This window comes from Lethenteron reissneri, chromosome 38 (assembly GCF_015708825.2).
Source record: "Lethenteron reissneri isolate LAM-NWPU_2019-01 chromosome 38, ASM1570882v1, whole genome shotgun sequence".
In the NCBI taxonomy this organism is placed as follows: Eukaryota; Metazoa; Chordata; class Hyperoartia; order Petromyzontiformes; family Petromyzontidae; genus Lethenteron; species Lethenteron reissneri.
Genome location: NC_083816.1, coordinates 5,214,516 through 5,228,398, shown reverse-complemented (window position 1 = coordinate 5,228,398; position 13,883 = coordinate 5,214,516). Strand labels below are relative to the sequence as shown.

The window sequence follows — 13,883 nt, the reverse complement described above, 5'->3', positions numbered from 1 at the left end:
ACTCTCCTACCTCTCCCCTCTCATCTCACTCCACTCCCCTCCACGCACTCTCCTACCTCTCCCCTCCCGTCTCACTCTACTCCCTTCCACGCACTCTCCTACCTCTCCCCTCTCATCTCACTCGACTCTCTTCCACGCACTCTCCTACCTCTCCCCTCCCGTCTCACTCTACTCCCCTCCACCCACTCTCCTGCCTCTCCCCTCTCATCTCACTCTACTCCCCTCCACGTACTCTCCTGCCTCTCCCCTCTCATCTCACTCTACTCCCCTCCACGCACTCTCCTACCTCTCCCCTCCCGTCTCACTCTACTCCCTTCCACGCACTCTCCTACCTCTCCCCTCTCATCTCACTCGACTCTCTTCCACGCACTCTCCTACCTCTCCCCTCCCGTCTCACTCTACTCCCCTCCACCCACTCTCCTGCCTCTCCCCTCTCATCTCACTCTACTCCCCTCCACGCACTCTCCTGCCTCTCCCCTCTCATCTCACTCTACTACCCTCCACGCACTCTCCTACCTCTCCCCTCTCATCTCACTCCACTCCCCTCCACGCACTCTCCTACCTCTCCCCTCTCATCTCACTCCACTCCCCTCCACGCACTCTCCTACCTCTCCCCTCCCGTCTCACTCTACTCCCTTCCACGCACTATCCTACCTCTCCCCTCTCATCTCACTCGGCTCTCTTCCATGCACTCTCCTACCTCTCCCCTCCCGTCTCACTCTACTCTCCTCCACCCACTCTCCTGCCTCTCCCCTCTCATCTCACTCTACTCCCCTCCACGCACTCTCCTACCTCTCCCCTCTCATCTCACTCGACTCTCTTCCACGCACTCTCCTACCTATCCCCTCCCGTCTCACTCTACTCCCTTCCACGCACTCTCCTACCTCTCCCCTCTCATCTCACTCGACTCTCTTCCATGCACTCTCCCACCTCTCCCCTCCCGTCTCACTCTACTCCCTTCCACGCACTCTCCTACCTCTCCCCTCTCATCTCACTCGACTCTCTTCCACGCACTCTCCTACCTCTCCCCTCCCGTCTCACTCTACTCCCCTCCACCCACTCTCCTGCCTCTCCCCTCTCATCTCACTCTACTCCCCTCCACGCACTCTCCTACCTCTCCCCTCTCATCTCACTCGACTCTCTTCCACGCACTCTCCTACCTCTCCCCTCTCATCTCACTCCACTCCCCTCCACGCACTCTCCCACCTCTCCCCTCCCGTCTCACTCTACTCCCTTCCACGCACTCTCCGCTCCAGCAACCAAGGCTTTCAGGGGAAGTGCCCACGCAACCTCCACTCACCTGGAGGTCGCTCATTCCCCTCTGCTGCCCCCACTGTCTGAAACTCCCTTTCCCCAGCCACCCGTGCTGTCGGCTCCTACCCCCCGTTTAGCTCCAGGCTCAGGACCTTCCTCTTCCACCTCTGCCCATGACCGTCTTCCTCTCCCCCCCCCCTCCCCATTGATTCACACGCAGACACTCACACACAGGGGACTCGCTTGCATTAGAGACATTGCGACTCGCGTAGACGCACGCGATGACTGCATTGTGCACGCCCGAGACCATTGGCCGACTTCCTTAACGTCCTCGCTGACGAAACGCATTGTGAGCCCGCCGTCCCTGCACAGCGCCTTGGGACGAGCTCGCGTTCCGACGCCGCGTTACGTTAACGCCGTCGTCACCGTCGTCACCGTCGTCTCGTCGTCCCGTCCAGGCGACGGGGGACCTGTACGTGGCGCGCGCCGAGGCGGGCGACGGCGGCCGCTACTCCTGCTACGTCACCGCCTCCATCATGGGCAGTCACACGAGCGTGCTGAGCTCCTTCGTCTCGCTGGGGCTCAAGAAGGACGGTGAGGAGGGGCGGTGACGGGGGAGATGAGGCAGGTGATGATGGTGGCGGTGAGGGAGGTGAGGGAGATGAGGGTGGTGAAGATGGTGACGGTGAGGGAGGTGAGGGAGATGAGGGTGGTGAAAATGGTGACGGTGAGGGAGGTGAGGGTGGTGATGACAGTCAGTGAGGTGAGGATGGTGAGGGCGGTTAGGGGGCTGCTACTGATGACATATTTTAGACACCAAGGCGCACTGCCACAGGTGGGACTGGCCACAGCGGACCGAGTTCTCTGTGGGGAGGAACAATCTGGAAAAACTACTCACTTCTAAATCTTTTGTAGTAATTTTTTTATTACTTTAGTATAAATACATGTTCATTTTGATTCATATGTTGTTTTTTTCTGACTTTATGTGAACGCAAAGACACAAATTCGCCTGTTTTCTCATTGAAAATAGGTACATTTCAAAATATCACTGTCCTGATCACAAAAGCAAAGTTTGTGGAGAATAATATCCATTTTCTACACTTTTTAGGCATAAGCAATTACGAAATAACACTTACTCCCCAGGAACAAAAATTGTGTTACATAGTGGAATCATCTAATACGAAGCAAACTTTTGCATGAAGTCGCATCGCGCCCTAGGGACTCTCGCCCGACTGTAAAGCGATCCCATCTGTGAAAAGGTGACCCAACACTCGACGACGAAAGCCCCAGCGCTAAAGTGTGTGTGTGCGCGTGTGTGTGTGTGTGCGTGTGTGCGTGCACGTGTGTGTGTGCGCATGTGTGTGTGTGCGTGTGTGTGTGCGTGTGTGTATGTGTACGTGCGTGTGTGCGTGCGTGTGTGTGCGTGTGTGTATGTGTACGTGTGTGTGTGTGCGTGCGCGTGTGTGTGTGCGTGTGTGTGTGTACGTGCGTGTGTGTGTGCGTGCGTGTGTGTGCGTCCGCGTGTGTGTGTGCGTGTGTGCGTGTGCACGTGTGTGTGCGCGTGTGTGTGTGCGTGCGCGTGTGTGCGTGCGTGTGTGTGCGTGCGTGTGTGTGTGTGTGTGCGTGTGTGTGTGTGTGCGTGTGTGCGTGTGTGTGCGTGTGTGTGTGCGTGCGTGTGTGTGTGCGCGTGTGTGTGTGTGTGTGCGTGTGCATGCGCGTGTGTGTGTGCGTGCGCGTGTGTGCGTGCGTGTGTGTGCGTGTGCGTGTGTGTGCGTGTGCGTGTGTGTGTGCGTGTGTGTGTGCGTCCACAGCCACGCCGGCCGTGAAGCTGGCCCCGCACGTCGAGCTGGCGCTGCCCCCTGTGACGCGCGTCCTCGCGGGCCGCGACGTCCGCCTCGAGTGCTTCGCTCTCGGCAAGTGAGTCCCTGGAGCAGGGCGGGGAGAGACCGCGTCGCTCACCACCATCACCACGCTCACCGCCATCACCACGCTCACCGCTGATACCGCCGATACCGCCATCACCGGGCTCACCGCCACTACCGCCATCACCGCGCTCACCGCCATCACCACGCTCACCGCCGATACCGCCATCACCACGCTCACCGCCATCACCACGCTCACCGCCATCACCGCGCTCACCGCGCTCACCGCCATCACCACGCTCACCGCCATCACCACGCTCACCGCCATCACCGCGCTCACCGCCATCACCGCCATCACCGCGCTCACCGCCATCACCACGCTCACCGCCATCACCACGCTCACCGCCATCACCGCGCTCACCGCCATCACCGCCATCACCACGCTCACCGCCATCACCGCGCTCACCGCCATCACCGCCATCACCACGCTCACCGCCATCACCACGCTCACCGCCATCACCGCGCTCACCGCGCTCACCGCCATCACCGCGCTCACCGCCATCACCACGCTCACCGCCATCACCACGCTCACTGCCATCACCACGCTCACCGCCATCACCGCGCTCACCGCCATCACCGCCATCACCACACTCACCGCCATCACCGCGCTCACCGCCGCTACCGCCGCTGCCATAGCTGTCAAACCGTACGGTTCACCCCGTGTTCTTGTACTGGGAAATTGAGTTTTCAGGTCCATACGGCGTACAGCCGTTTCACTACGGGCAATACAAAATGTTTGTCTGTTTGTTTGTGTTTCTCGCTTGTGATGGGAATTTGCAAGATGAACGTTGAGATTTAGAAGGGCACGGGGTGATCAATGAGGTCTGAATTGGTCTGTAATAAGGTAGGGCACTGATAAGGGGTTGACAGATATGCGCTATTGCCATCACCACACTCACCGCCAACACCACCACTACCGCCATCACCATCGCTACTGATGGTGGTGCCCCAAGTCTGTGTGAGGCTATATAGAGGATATTTGTATTTGTTGTGTCTTTGTATATGAGCGTGTGTGTCTTTGTCCGCGATTTAACCGGGCTGCCGAGTGCGTCTGTACGTGCGCGCGTCGTTGCGTACGTGCCTGAATGCTCGTCTCCGCATGTGCGTCTCTCTGCCCACGCGTGCACGTCTGTATGCGGGTCTCTATGTGCGTCTGTGGGTGCGTGCGTGTGCGCGTGCCCGCCCGCGCGTGCCTTCGCGTACGTGTAGCCCCGTGCCGGAGATGTCGTGGCGCCGTGTCGGGGCCGAGCTGCCCGCGGGGGCGAGGGTCACGGCGTCCGGGGCGGCGCTGGAGATGGGGAGCGCGCGCTCCGAGCACGGCGGCACATACGAGTGCGAGGCGCGTAACGCCAAGGGCTCCGCACGGTCATCCACGCTCCTCGTCGTGAACGGTGGGATGAGGGCCCCCCTCCCTCCCCCCAGCTCCCCCACCACACACACACCTCTCATCGTCATCGCTCACCTGGCCTTCACGTCTGCCTGCCCGCCGTACCTTTCTTCATTATTGACGACTTGCAGCTCGGCACACGGCAGATGCCTGCGCAGCGCGACTCACGACCTCCTCTTGATACCAAGATCCAGGATGGTCATCGTGTCTATGCGCCGCTTCTCGGTGGCAGCCCCAACAGTATGGAAGGCCGTCACCCCTCTGCACATTCGCAGCATCACCTCAATCGCCTCCTTCAAGAGACACTTAAAAACTCACCTCTACAATCATGCTTTCGAGCGATTCTGAGCTTGGCTCCGCGCCTCTAGAGTTGCGGCCGTTACGTCCGCAAATTTGCGCGCGTTATAAATTGCATTATTATTATTATTATCATAGCGTGCCTACCCCCGCCATGCAGAACCTCCAAGTGGTTTAACTCCATCCCACCACGTGCTCCGTCGCATTCTCCGCGAGGGTAAGCGACGTCGCAAGCGTCGTCGCTTCGCCTCCCCCCGCCGTCTCACACGGCCGCCGGGGATCGCAGTGGCAGTTCGTTCTCCGCAAATTGATTCGGTTCGGTGACTTCCGGAGTGCAGCACGAATGATAAAACTAAGCCACGGAAAGTTTCGAGCAGATGCAGGCTGTATTTTTCACGTGACAAAAAAAGCGCCACACATTCAAAAAGTCGACGTTTTCAAGCGGTTGTCCTTAGTGTGGTGTAGCGGTTAGCGCGCTGCGCTATGAACCTGACGACCCAGATTCGATTCCCTCTCACGGCTAACACCAGTGACGATTAACTGAACCGGTCCTGGGCCTCCCCTAGGTCGACTCAGCCTTAAATGAGTACCTGGTGCGGTGTGTAAACATCGCCACTAGGGAGACAAAGGCGGTCGGGCGTGGTGCTGGCCACCCACCCCCTCGTGTACCGTTCCGGCCTTCATAGCTGCTCGCTAATAGCACTTGCCCCTACAGTCTCGGGCCAAAAGAGCCCAAGATAGCACAAACACGTTAACAAACAAGGATACACGAGTCAAATGCGATTGAGGTTATCGCATAGAATCGACAGCTTTGCGTCAAATCGTGCCTCGGATGTGCTGCGCAAGCAAGGGAGCGATGGAGAGCGCGACCGTTGCCCTGTCTCGCCCGCGTCGCCCTCCTCCCCAGAGCCACCCAGCTGGGTGCGAGGGATCCCTCCGGCTGAGTTGGATATCGGCGACCGCCTCTCGTGGGCGTGCGAGGCGCGGGGCCACCCGGCGCCGTTCTACCGCTGGCTCCGGGACGGAGAGCCGCTGCGGCCTGGAGTGAGCGCCGCTCGCGACTTCACTTTGATATTTTCGTCTCGTTTTTCATTCACTCAAATAATTTCTTTCTAGATTTGAAGCTTTCGTGACTGCAAGGATTCATATTCTTAGGTTTTTTCGGTAAAGTCACGTAGGTAAAAAATTCACCCGTAAAAACAAAGTTTTTCACTATAAATCCTTTATATGCGTGGCATCGGTTTTATTTTATTATTCATTTCTGTTTTTCTTGAGTAAGAGTTTCATTTTTATCACATTGGTATTTTAAATTAAATATGAAATTTTTTTTTTCCTAAAGAGTGGAAAATTTTGGAATTTTTTTTCACGAAAATAAATTGTCACGCACAACGAGTCTGTGTGCAAAATGTCAGCTCGATTGGATCACGGGAAGTGGGTTAAAAAACGACCGAAAGATTTGCACGGTCGTAAGCACGCAAGCAAGCAAGCAAGTGAACTTAATATAAAGGATTAAAAAAAATTAAAATTTAAATTAATAAAAGTAAAATTAAATTAAAATTAAAATCACGACGTTTCGGAGGCAACACAAGCTTCACAACACAAGCTTCCGTCTTCAGGTGGAACCGTCACAGCACGCTTGCTGACTTGGCTCATCCCCCCCTCAACCAGTATTTATACGGGGTAGTATCTCTTGGAATTTCTCATTCACTCAAATAATTTCAGCTGGGTCCTCTTCTTTGTACGGCCGATGTTCATGGAGTGCAACAGTAATAGGGTAAAAACAGTAATAGGGTAAAAACAGTAATAGGGTAAAAACAGTAATAGGGTAAAAACAGTAATAGGGTAAAAACAGTAATCGGGTAAAAACAGTAATAGGGTAAAAACAGTAATAGGGTATAAACAGTAATAGGGTTAAAACAGTAATAGGCAAAAACAGTAATAGGGTTAAAACAGTAATAGGGTTAAAACAGTAATAGGCAAAAACAGTAATAGGGTAAAAACAGTAATAGGGTAAAAACAGTAATAGGGTAAAAACAGTAATAGGGTAAAAACAGTAATCGGGTAAAAACAGTAATAGGGTAAAAACAGTAATAGGGTATAAACAGTAATAGGGTTAAAACAGTAATAGGCAAAAACAGTAATAGGGTTAAAACAGTAATAGGGTTAAAACAGTAATAGGCAAAAACAGTAATAGGGTAAAAACAGTAATAGGGTAAAAACAGTAATAGGGTAAAAACAGTAATAGGGTAAAAACAGTAATAGGGTAAAAACAGTAATAGGGTAAAAACAGTAATAGGGTAAAAACAGTAATAGGGTAAAAACAGTAATAGGGTAAAAACAGTAATAGGGTAAAAACCTATTACTATATCCTGCTACTGGCAAAGGATGTCTCATAATGTAAATGCTTACCCCGAGCTTTCAATACTCTGATAGTGCGCTGTTTTTGAGTTGTACGCCTTTTGGCGTCATCTGGTCCAACACCAGTGGAGACTGGGCTCTAAGGAAAGCCGTTTCGGGTATGGACCAATCAACTTCAAGGACAGTGCATATCATTATCAGAGTTGTCTCTTTTTGTTTGCATTTTGACCGCTTGTGTTGTGGTTATTGCAAACATGATGATCCCTTGTATAAAGGTGTCAGTTTTGGTGCCAAATAAAAGGGTAACAACCTATTACTATAGCTGTAATTTCATATCGAGGTGGTTGATGAGCCAGATGATTGCATCAGGAGCAGCGGGGTGGTGCATCATCGCTGTGACGATGCCTACTCCTTCGTATTTGTAAATCGAGCATCGAGTCGTTATACGTTCCATTCTGTTCTGTTCTGAGTGGTGACCACAGTCGCTGCACACCGCTGTAGAGTTTGTTTTTATTTCCCCGTTGTGCATCAAGTACCCGCATCTGCTTTCGCCATGGTTCCGCCACGGTTTCCCGCACCTCCGATTAGCACGGTTGGCTACGTACGGCGCGAAAGAAGTTCAACATACATTCCTGAACGTCTCATTTGCAAGGGCGTCCCCGGGTGTCGATTGACACGCGCATCGCAAACACGTAATGACACTTACACAGACATTGTTAACTAACGCAGGATACATTCATACAATGAATCTCATCAAGTCAGTGTTGTAGCCCGTCTCCCTGGTTCCCGCTGAAGGCTGGCTCCCCCAGGGGAACGGATATTTGTTCTCACCGGCAGATGCTTGTTCTCCCCGACTTATTCGTTCCGCTCGGTTAGGATTAGGACTTAGGGGGTCAGAGGGCAGTGGTGCCGCCGATGTTGCCACCTCAGTTGGGGGCAAAAAAAGGGGACACGTCACGGCAAGTGGAGTAATAATTGGCAATACTGGAAGAGGAGAGAACTGCACATACACTCATCGACTTGGGCGACGTATTATAACGACATCATTATTATTACTACGCAACTGACAAAAGGCATTTCAGTGTCCCCGGGGAAGACTTGGAGAATTTCCGCAGACACCAGCTACCTCCTCACCAAAGAGGGCGGTCCTGGGAAAACCACGAGAAGGTGGCACTGCGCTGTTTGCAGGCCTCTGCCCGTCGTGAACCAGGCCGGGGGTGCGGGGCTGCTGGATTGTTGTTGTTGTTGTTGTTTCCGGCAGGGCCCGGTGGAGCTGGGGGACGATGGGACGCTCACGATCTCGGCGGTGGAGCTCAGCCACTCGGGGATGTACCAGTGCGAGGCGTGGAATGGCAACGGCTCCATCTACTCCGCTGCCGAACTCCGCGTGCGCGGTGAGTCTGCGAGACTCTTGTTGTTGCTGTTGTTATTACCCCAGTTTCGTGCCGGATTATTCTAGGAGCCAAAGTAGCGACGTCTGTAGCTACGGGCCCTCGCACTTTCGAGGGCCCCGCGCTAAATGCTTTCAAGCATTCAATTCTGGTTCAGTGATTCGGCACAGTGATTCTGCACTATTACTATAGTACTATACTGCCTTCAATTTTTATGAACGACTGGGTGTTTAAGGTTAGCGATTTGTCGTAGTATCTGGCTGTATAGCAAATGGAAAAATACAGTTACTTTACTATGCAAGCTAAACATGTGTGTTTTATTATTTATGTATTTATTATTGAGGACCCCTTCATAACATATGCTACAGGCCCCGCACTAGCTTCATCCGGCACTGACCACAGTTGTATATTCTTCTACAATGCTCCTTTCCGCGCGTCCGATGCACGGCTACACTTCCAACAATAAACACCCCGCGTGGTATTACAGTGTGTGCGCCTCCTTAGGGGCCATCCATTTAATACGCACGCAAAAATCTGCCAAAACTTGACCCCCCCCCCCTCCCTGTACGCACGCAAACTTTTTACCCCCCCCCCCCCTACCTGCGTACGTACTCCTATAGAACGGCCGATATTTAATCCACGCAGAAACGATCAAGGATTAATAATATTCACGTGTTTAAGCAAACAGATAGTCCACCGCCGGACTATCTAACTCATTTGAAGGCCAATGTAGACTAATTATTATCGAGGCTTCACCTCCCCCTGTTTCCTATGCGTACGCACATTGTCAGTAGACCCCCCATACGCAAGTGAACGCATTTGGGTTACCCCCCCTCCCTCCATGCGTACGTACTCAGTGGACGGTGCCTTACTTACAGAGCTCATTGCTGGGATGTTACGGGGGAATGGTTGCCCGTTTTTCTCTCTCTCTGCATAAACACAAGAGGGCGGGGGGGGGGCGGCAGAAAAAACGAGGGGTCAGGGGGTGCGGGAGGGCGAGGAGCTCTGAGCGTGTCGATGGGTGGCGTCGGTTTCCCTCGGTTAGACCTTGCGGCGGTGCGCTCGTGCATGGCCTCGTGTCGTGAGAGGAAGAAAGTCCACGTTTGGGACTCACGCGGTGAGCAGTGCCACCACCTTCGTGTCAGGGGCCGTCCATAAATGACGTCACGCACCTAGGGGGGGGGAGGGGGGTCAGACATTTGTGACGATGTGTGACGATGGGGGTGGGGGGGGTGTGAAATGTGACGTCACGTCAAAATGCACAACTTTAAATAAATATAGACAACACGTTCTACCTAATTAAATAGACTTTTTAATAAATGTTTTCTCCTACAACATCAGAGTGTAGCGCCACATTAAATACGCACTACAATGACAATAGTTTAAAGCGATTTGAAGCATGTTTTATTTTGGGGGGGGGGGGGGGCAGAGCTTTGTGACGTCATATTTGAGGGGGGGTCTGACTTTTCGTGACGCCGTGTGACGAAGGTGGGGGGGGGGGTCAAAAATCGTTCAAAATCGCGTGACGTCATTTATGGACGGCCCCTCAAGGTATGGATCCGGAACGCGACGTCACAGAACCACCATCCGAATTCACTTTGAATAGTTCCCTATCAGCACCACGAATACGCTCGTGTTGTACATGCCCCATAAAGTGTGTCCGCTGCCCGACAGTCGAACCGACACGTAGAATTCTCAAGAGCGAGAACTACATCTGATGTGACGGCTCGATTGGGCACTCATCGGTGACCGTGCGGAGACCATTTTCAAGTTTTAATTTCAAGTTTCATTTATTAGGTATAGCCCTGTGAGCCATGCGGCTCTTGAGTCGGGTGCAACCGCAACAAACAAAAACATGAACAGAGAACATCTTAAAGCGACGACGCGCAACAGAAACATCCTGGATAGCAAATCTTGCAGAAGAAAACCCACCGTATTACAACGCTGTGTGCAAAAATCCCAGTGTGATGCAAGTCAAACAATAACAACCGTAAGACAATTTAGATTAAAGTTATCAGGCCAACTCCGCACTTCCGCAAGAAACATGGCTTAACCATATGTTTTCGAAATCACCAAAATACAGCAAAAAAAACAATGTAACAACATTCATAATCAACGTTTTTGGGTTTAGATCGCGTTATTTATAAATGTGTCGTAACCCTCCACCACCCGACACGGCCAATCAGTAAAAAAGTGTCACGTTGACAAAAGACAAATAGTTCACTGCTTTAGCCCACCGGTGTGTATTGAAGCATGAAATCACAACATTTACAATTTGAGTACGACGTTTCGCTGGTAATTGCATCCAGCATCAACGTGACACTTTTTTACTGATTGGCCGTGTCGGGTGGTGGAGGGTTACGACACATTTATAAATAACGCGATCTGAACCCTAAAACGTTGATTATGAATAATATTGGTCGCGAAAGCCTGCTACGTGTTAAATGTAACAACAGTAATCATTTACCTTGCCGCACTTGGGAACCCGGTATAATCACGGGCTGCTGAAGACCCAGATTCGAACCCAGGTACCCCTCCGTCCGCTGTTGCACCGGGTTTGTGTTCGCACGTCCGCAGCTATTCTTTACTTTGTTTTATTCGGGTGGAGCTTCTTTTAGAGAGGGGTTCAGCCACTAGTCGAGCAGATTGACTCGAACTGTTGCACGTTGAACTTCTTTCGCGCCGTACGTAGCCAGCCATGTTCATCGGAAGTGCGGGCGTGGGGGCGGTGAAGGACAAACAGCAATATTTGAAGTGGGCTGTCAAGGCACCCCGGTGGGACCTCATGGCAACGAACACTCTTGCGTTCGCTCGACAAACACTCGATGTTGTGATTGAAAGGCTGAATTGGGGGAGCTCTCGCGTCCTCTTCCGACCCGCACCTGACCCCCACGTGCAAAACAGAGGGTAGGAAGAGAAAATCATCCAGGGGATTATTATCAGCGAGACTTGCTAACCTGTAACATCAAGCCTCTGCTTGGGGTAGCTGCCCTGGGGAATCTGTATGTATTGCCAGACACTTTATTCACCACAATTCCTTTGACCAGTTGCGTAAAGGTGCCGTCCATAAATGACGTCACGCGCCTAGGGGGGTGGGAGGGGGGTCAGACATTTGTGACGATGTGTGACGAGAGGGGGGGTCACATCAAAATGCGCAAACTTTAAATAAATATAGACAACACGTTCTTCTTAATTAAATAAACTTTTAAACAAATGTTTTCTCCTACATCAGTGCAGCGCCACATTAAATACGCACCACAATGACAATAGTTTAAAGCGATTTGAAGCATGTTTTATTTTCAAAATGGAAATATGGTTTTGGGGGGGGGGGGGGCAGAGTTTTATGACGTCATATTAGAGGAGGCTCTGACTTTTTGTGACGCCGTGTGACGAGGGGGGGAGGGGGGGTCAAAAATCAGCCAAAATTGCGTGACGTCATTTATGGACGACTCCAAATACATCGCCACCGATTTTAAACGGTTCAGGGAAACTTATGCTCAAGTTGTTGTTTTGTTTAATGCACCTAACCCTCGCTTTTTAATAATTTACACAATAATCTCAAGACAATGCATTCGGATGGAGCTCTCTCATTTTCCGTCACCGTGCGATATTTGTATTTCTACGACACGTGGGGTCACCGTGTGATTTTGGACCTCAGAGGGTGGGCGACCCTGTTCTCGTCGTCGCTGGTGAGAATTACGGGAGATTGAACTCTGATTCTGTGGGTTTGGGGGTCCTCTTGAGTGCGACCTCCAGACCCTGTCGTGAGTCGTTTATTGCTCTGACCCCGCACCTCCAATTACCGCGGTTGGCTACGTACGGTGCGAAAGAAATTCAACATACGTAAAAATGATAATTGTTTTTTACCTTTTTATCTGGCAACAAAACTGACACCTTTTTTTACAAGGAGTCATGTTTGCATAGACCACAATGCCTGCAGTCGTAATGCAAACAAAAAACATAACTCTGATAATGTATGCATTTGTCCTTGAAGTTGATTGGTCCTCACCCGAGACAGCTTTCCTTAGAACCTAGTCTCACATGGTGTTGGACCAGATGACGCCAAAAGGCGCACGTAAAAGTATAAGTTTTACCCTTTCTGGCAATAAAACAGGTGAAAGGTCCTGTGTTATACGTAACGGATATTTCTATATATATTTTTGAACCGAACCCCAGCGACGAAAATAAATGAAAACACGATACGGAAAGGTTCCGATTCGGTCAAACCTTAGGGAACTTGTGGCAGTCCCGTTTAGCGGGAACGTCTGATGAGCGATCCGGATCTACGAGGAGTCGCCACTGACACAATACTGGGGCGGAGTGATTCGGTACTGGGGCGGAGTGATTCGGCTAACCGAGGCGGAGTGATTCCGTACTGGGTCCGAGTGATTTGGTACTGGGGCGGAGTGATTCCGTACTGGGTCCGAGTGATTCGGCTAACCGGGGCGGAGTGATTCCGTACTGGGTCCGAGTGATTCGGTACTGGGGCGGAGTGATTCGGTACTGGGGCGGAGTGATTCGGCTAACCGAGGCGGAGTGATTCCGTACTGGGTCCGAGTGATTTGGTACTGGGGCGGAGTGATTCCGTACTGGGTCCGAGTGATTCGGCTAACCGGGGCGGAGTGATTCCGTACTGGGTCCGAGTGATTCGGTACTGGGGCGGAGTGATTCCGTACTGGGTCCGAGTGATTCGGTACTAGGGCGGAGTGATTCCGTACTGGGTCCGAGTGATTCGGTACTGGGGCGGAGTGATTCCGTACTGGGTCCGAGTGATTCGGCTAACCGGGGCGGAGTGATTCCGTACTGGGTCCGAGTGATTCGGTACTGGGGCGGAGTGATTCCGTACTGGGTCCGAGTGATTCAGCTAACCGGGGCGGAGTGATTCTGTACTGGGTCCGAGTGATTCGGTACTGGGGCGGAGTGATTCCGTACTGGGTCCGAGTGATTCGGTACTGGGGCGGAGTGATTCTGTACTGGGTCCGAGTGATTCGGTACTGGGGCGGAGTGATTCCGTACTGGGTCCGAGTGATTCGGTACTGGGGCGGAGTGATTCTGTACTGGGTCCGAGTGATTCGGCTAACCGGGGCGGAGTGATTCCGTACTGGGTCCGAGTGATTCGGCTAACCGGGGCGGAGTGATTCCGTACTGGGTCCGAGTGATTCGGTACTGGGGCGGAGTGATTTCGTACTGGGTCCGAGTGATTCGGTACTGGGGCGGAGTGATTCTGTACTGGGTCCGAGTGATTCGGTACTGGGGCGGAGTGATTCCGTACTG

At 52.2% G+C, this 13,883-nt stretch overlaps 1 protein-coding gene across 1 annotated transcript in view; it reads left to right on the top strand.

The window, feature by feature from the left end:
- The window catches only part of LOC133351741 (contactin-2-like), an 85,806-nt gene that overhangs the window by 35,761 nt on the left and 36,162 nt on the right, over positions 1-13,883 (top strand). Inside the window, exons 7-11 of the mRNA XM_061567208.1 lie at positions 1,713-1,848; positions 3,066-3,171; positions 4,386-4,567; positions 5,768-5,904; positions 8,480-8,612. Coding sequence (XP_061423192.1) covers positions 1,713-1,848; positions 3,066-3,171; positions 4,386-4,567; positions 5,768-5,904; positions 8,480-8,612 — 694 coding nt within the window. The remainder of the gene's footprint in view (positions 1-1,712; positions 1,849-3,065; positions 3,172-4,385; positions 4,568-5,767; positions 5,905-8,479; positions 8,613-13,883) is intronic.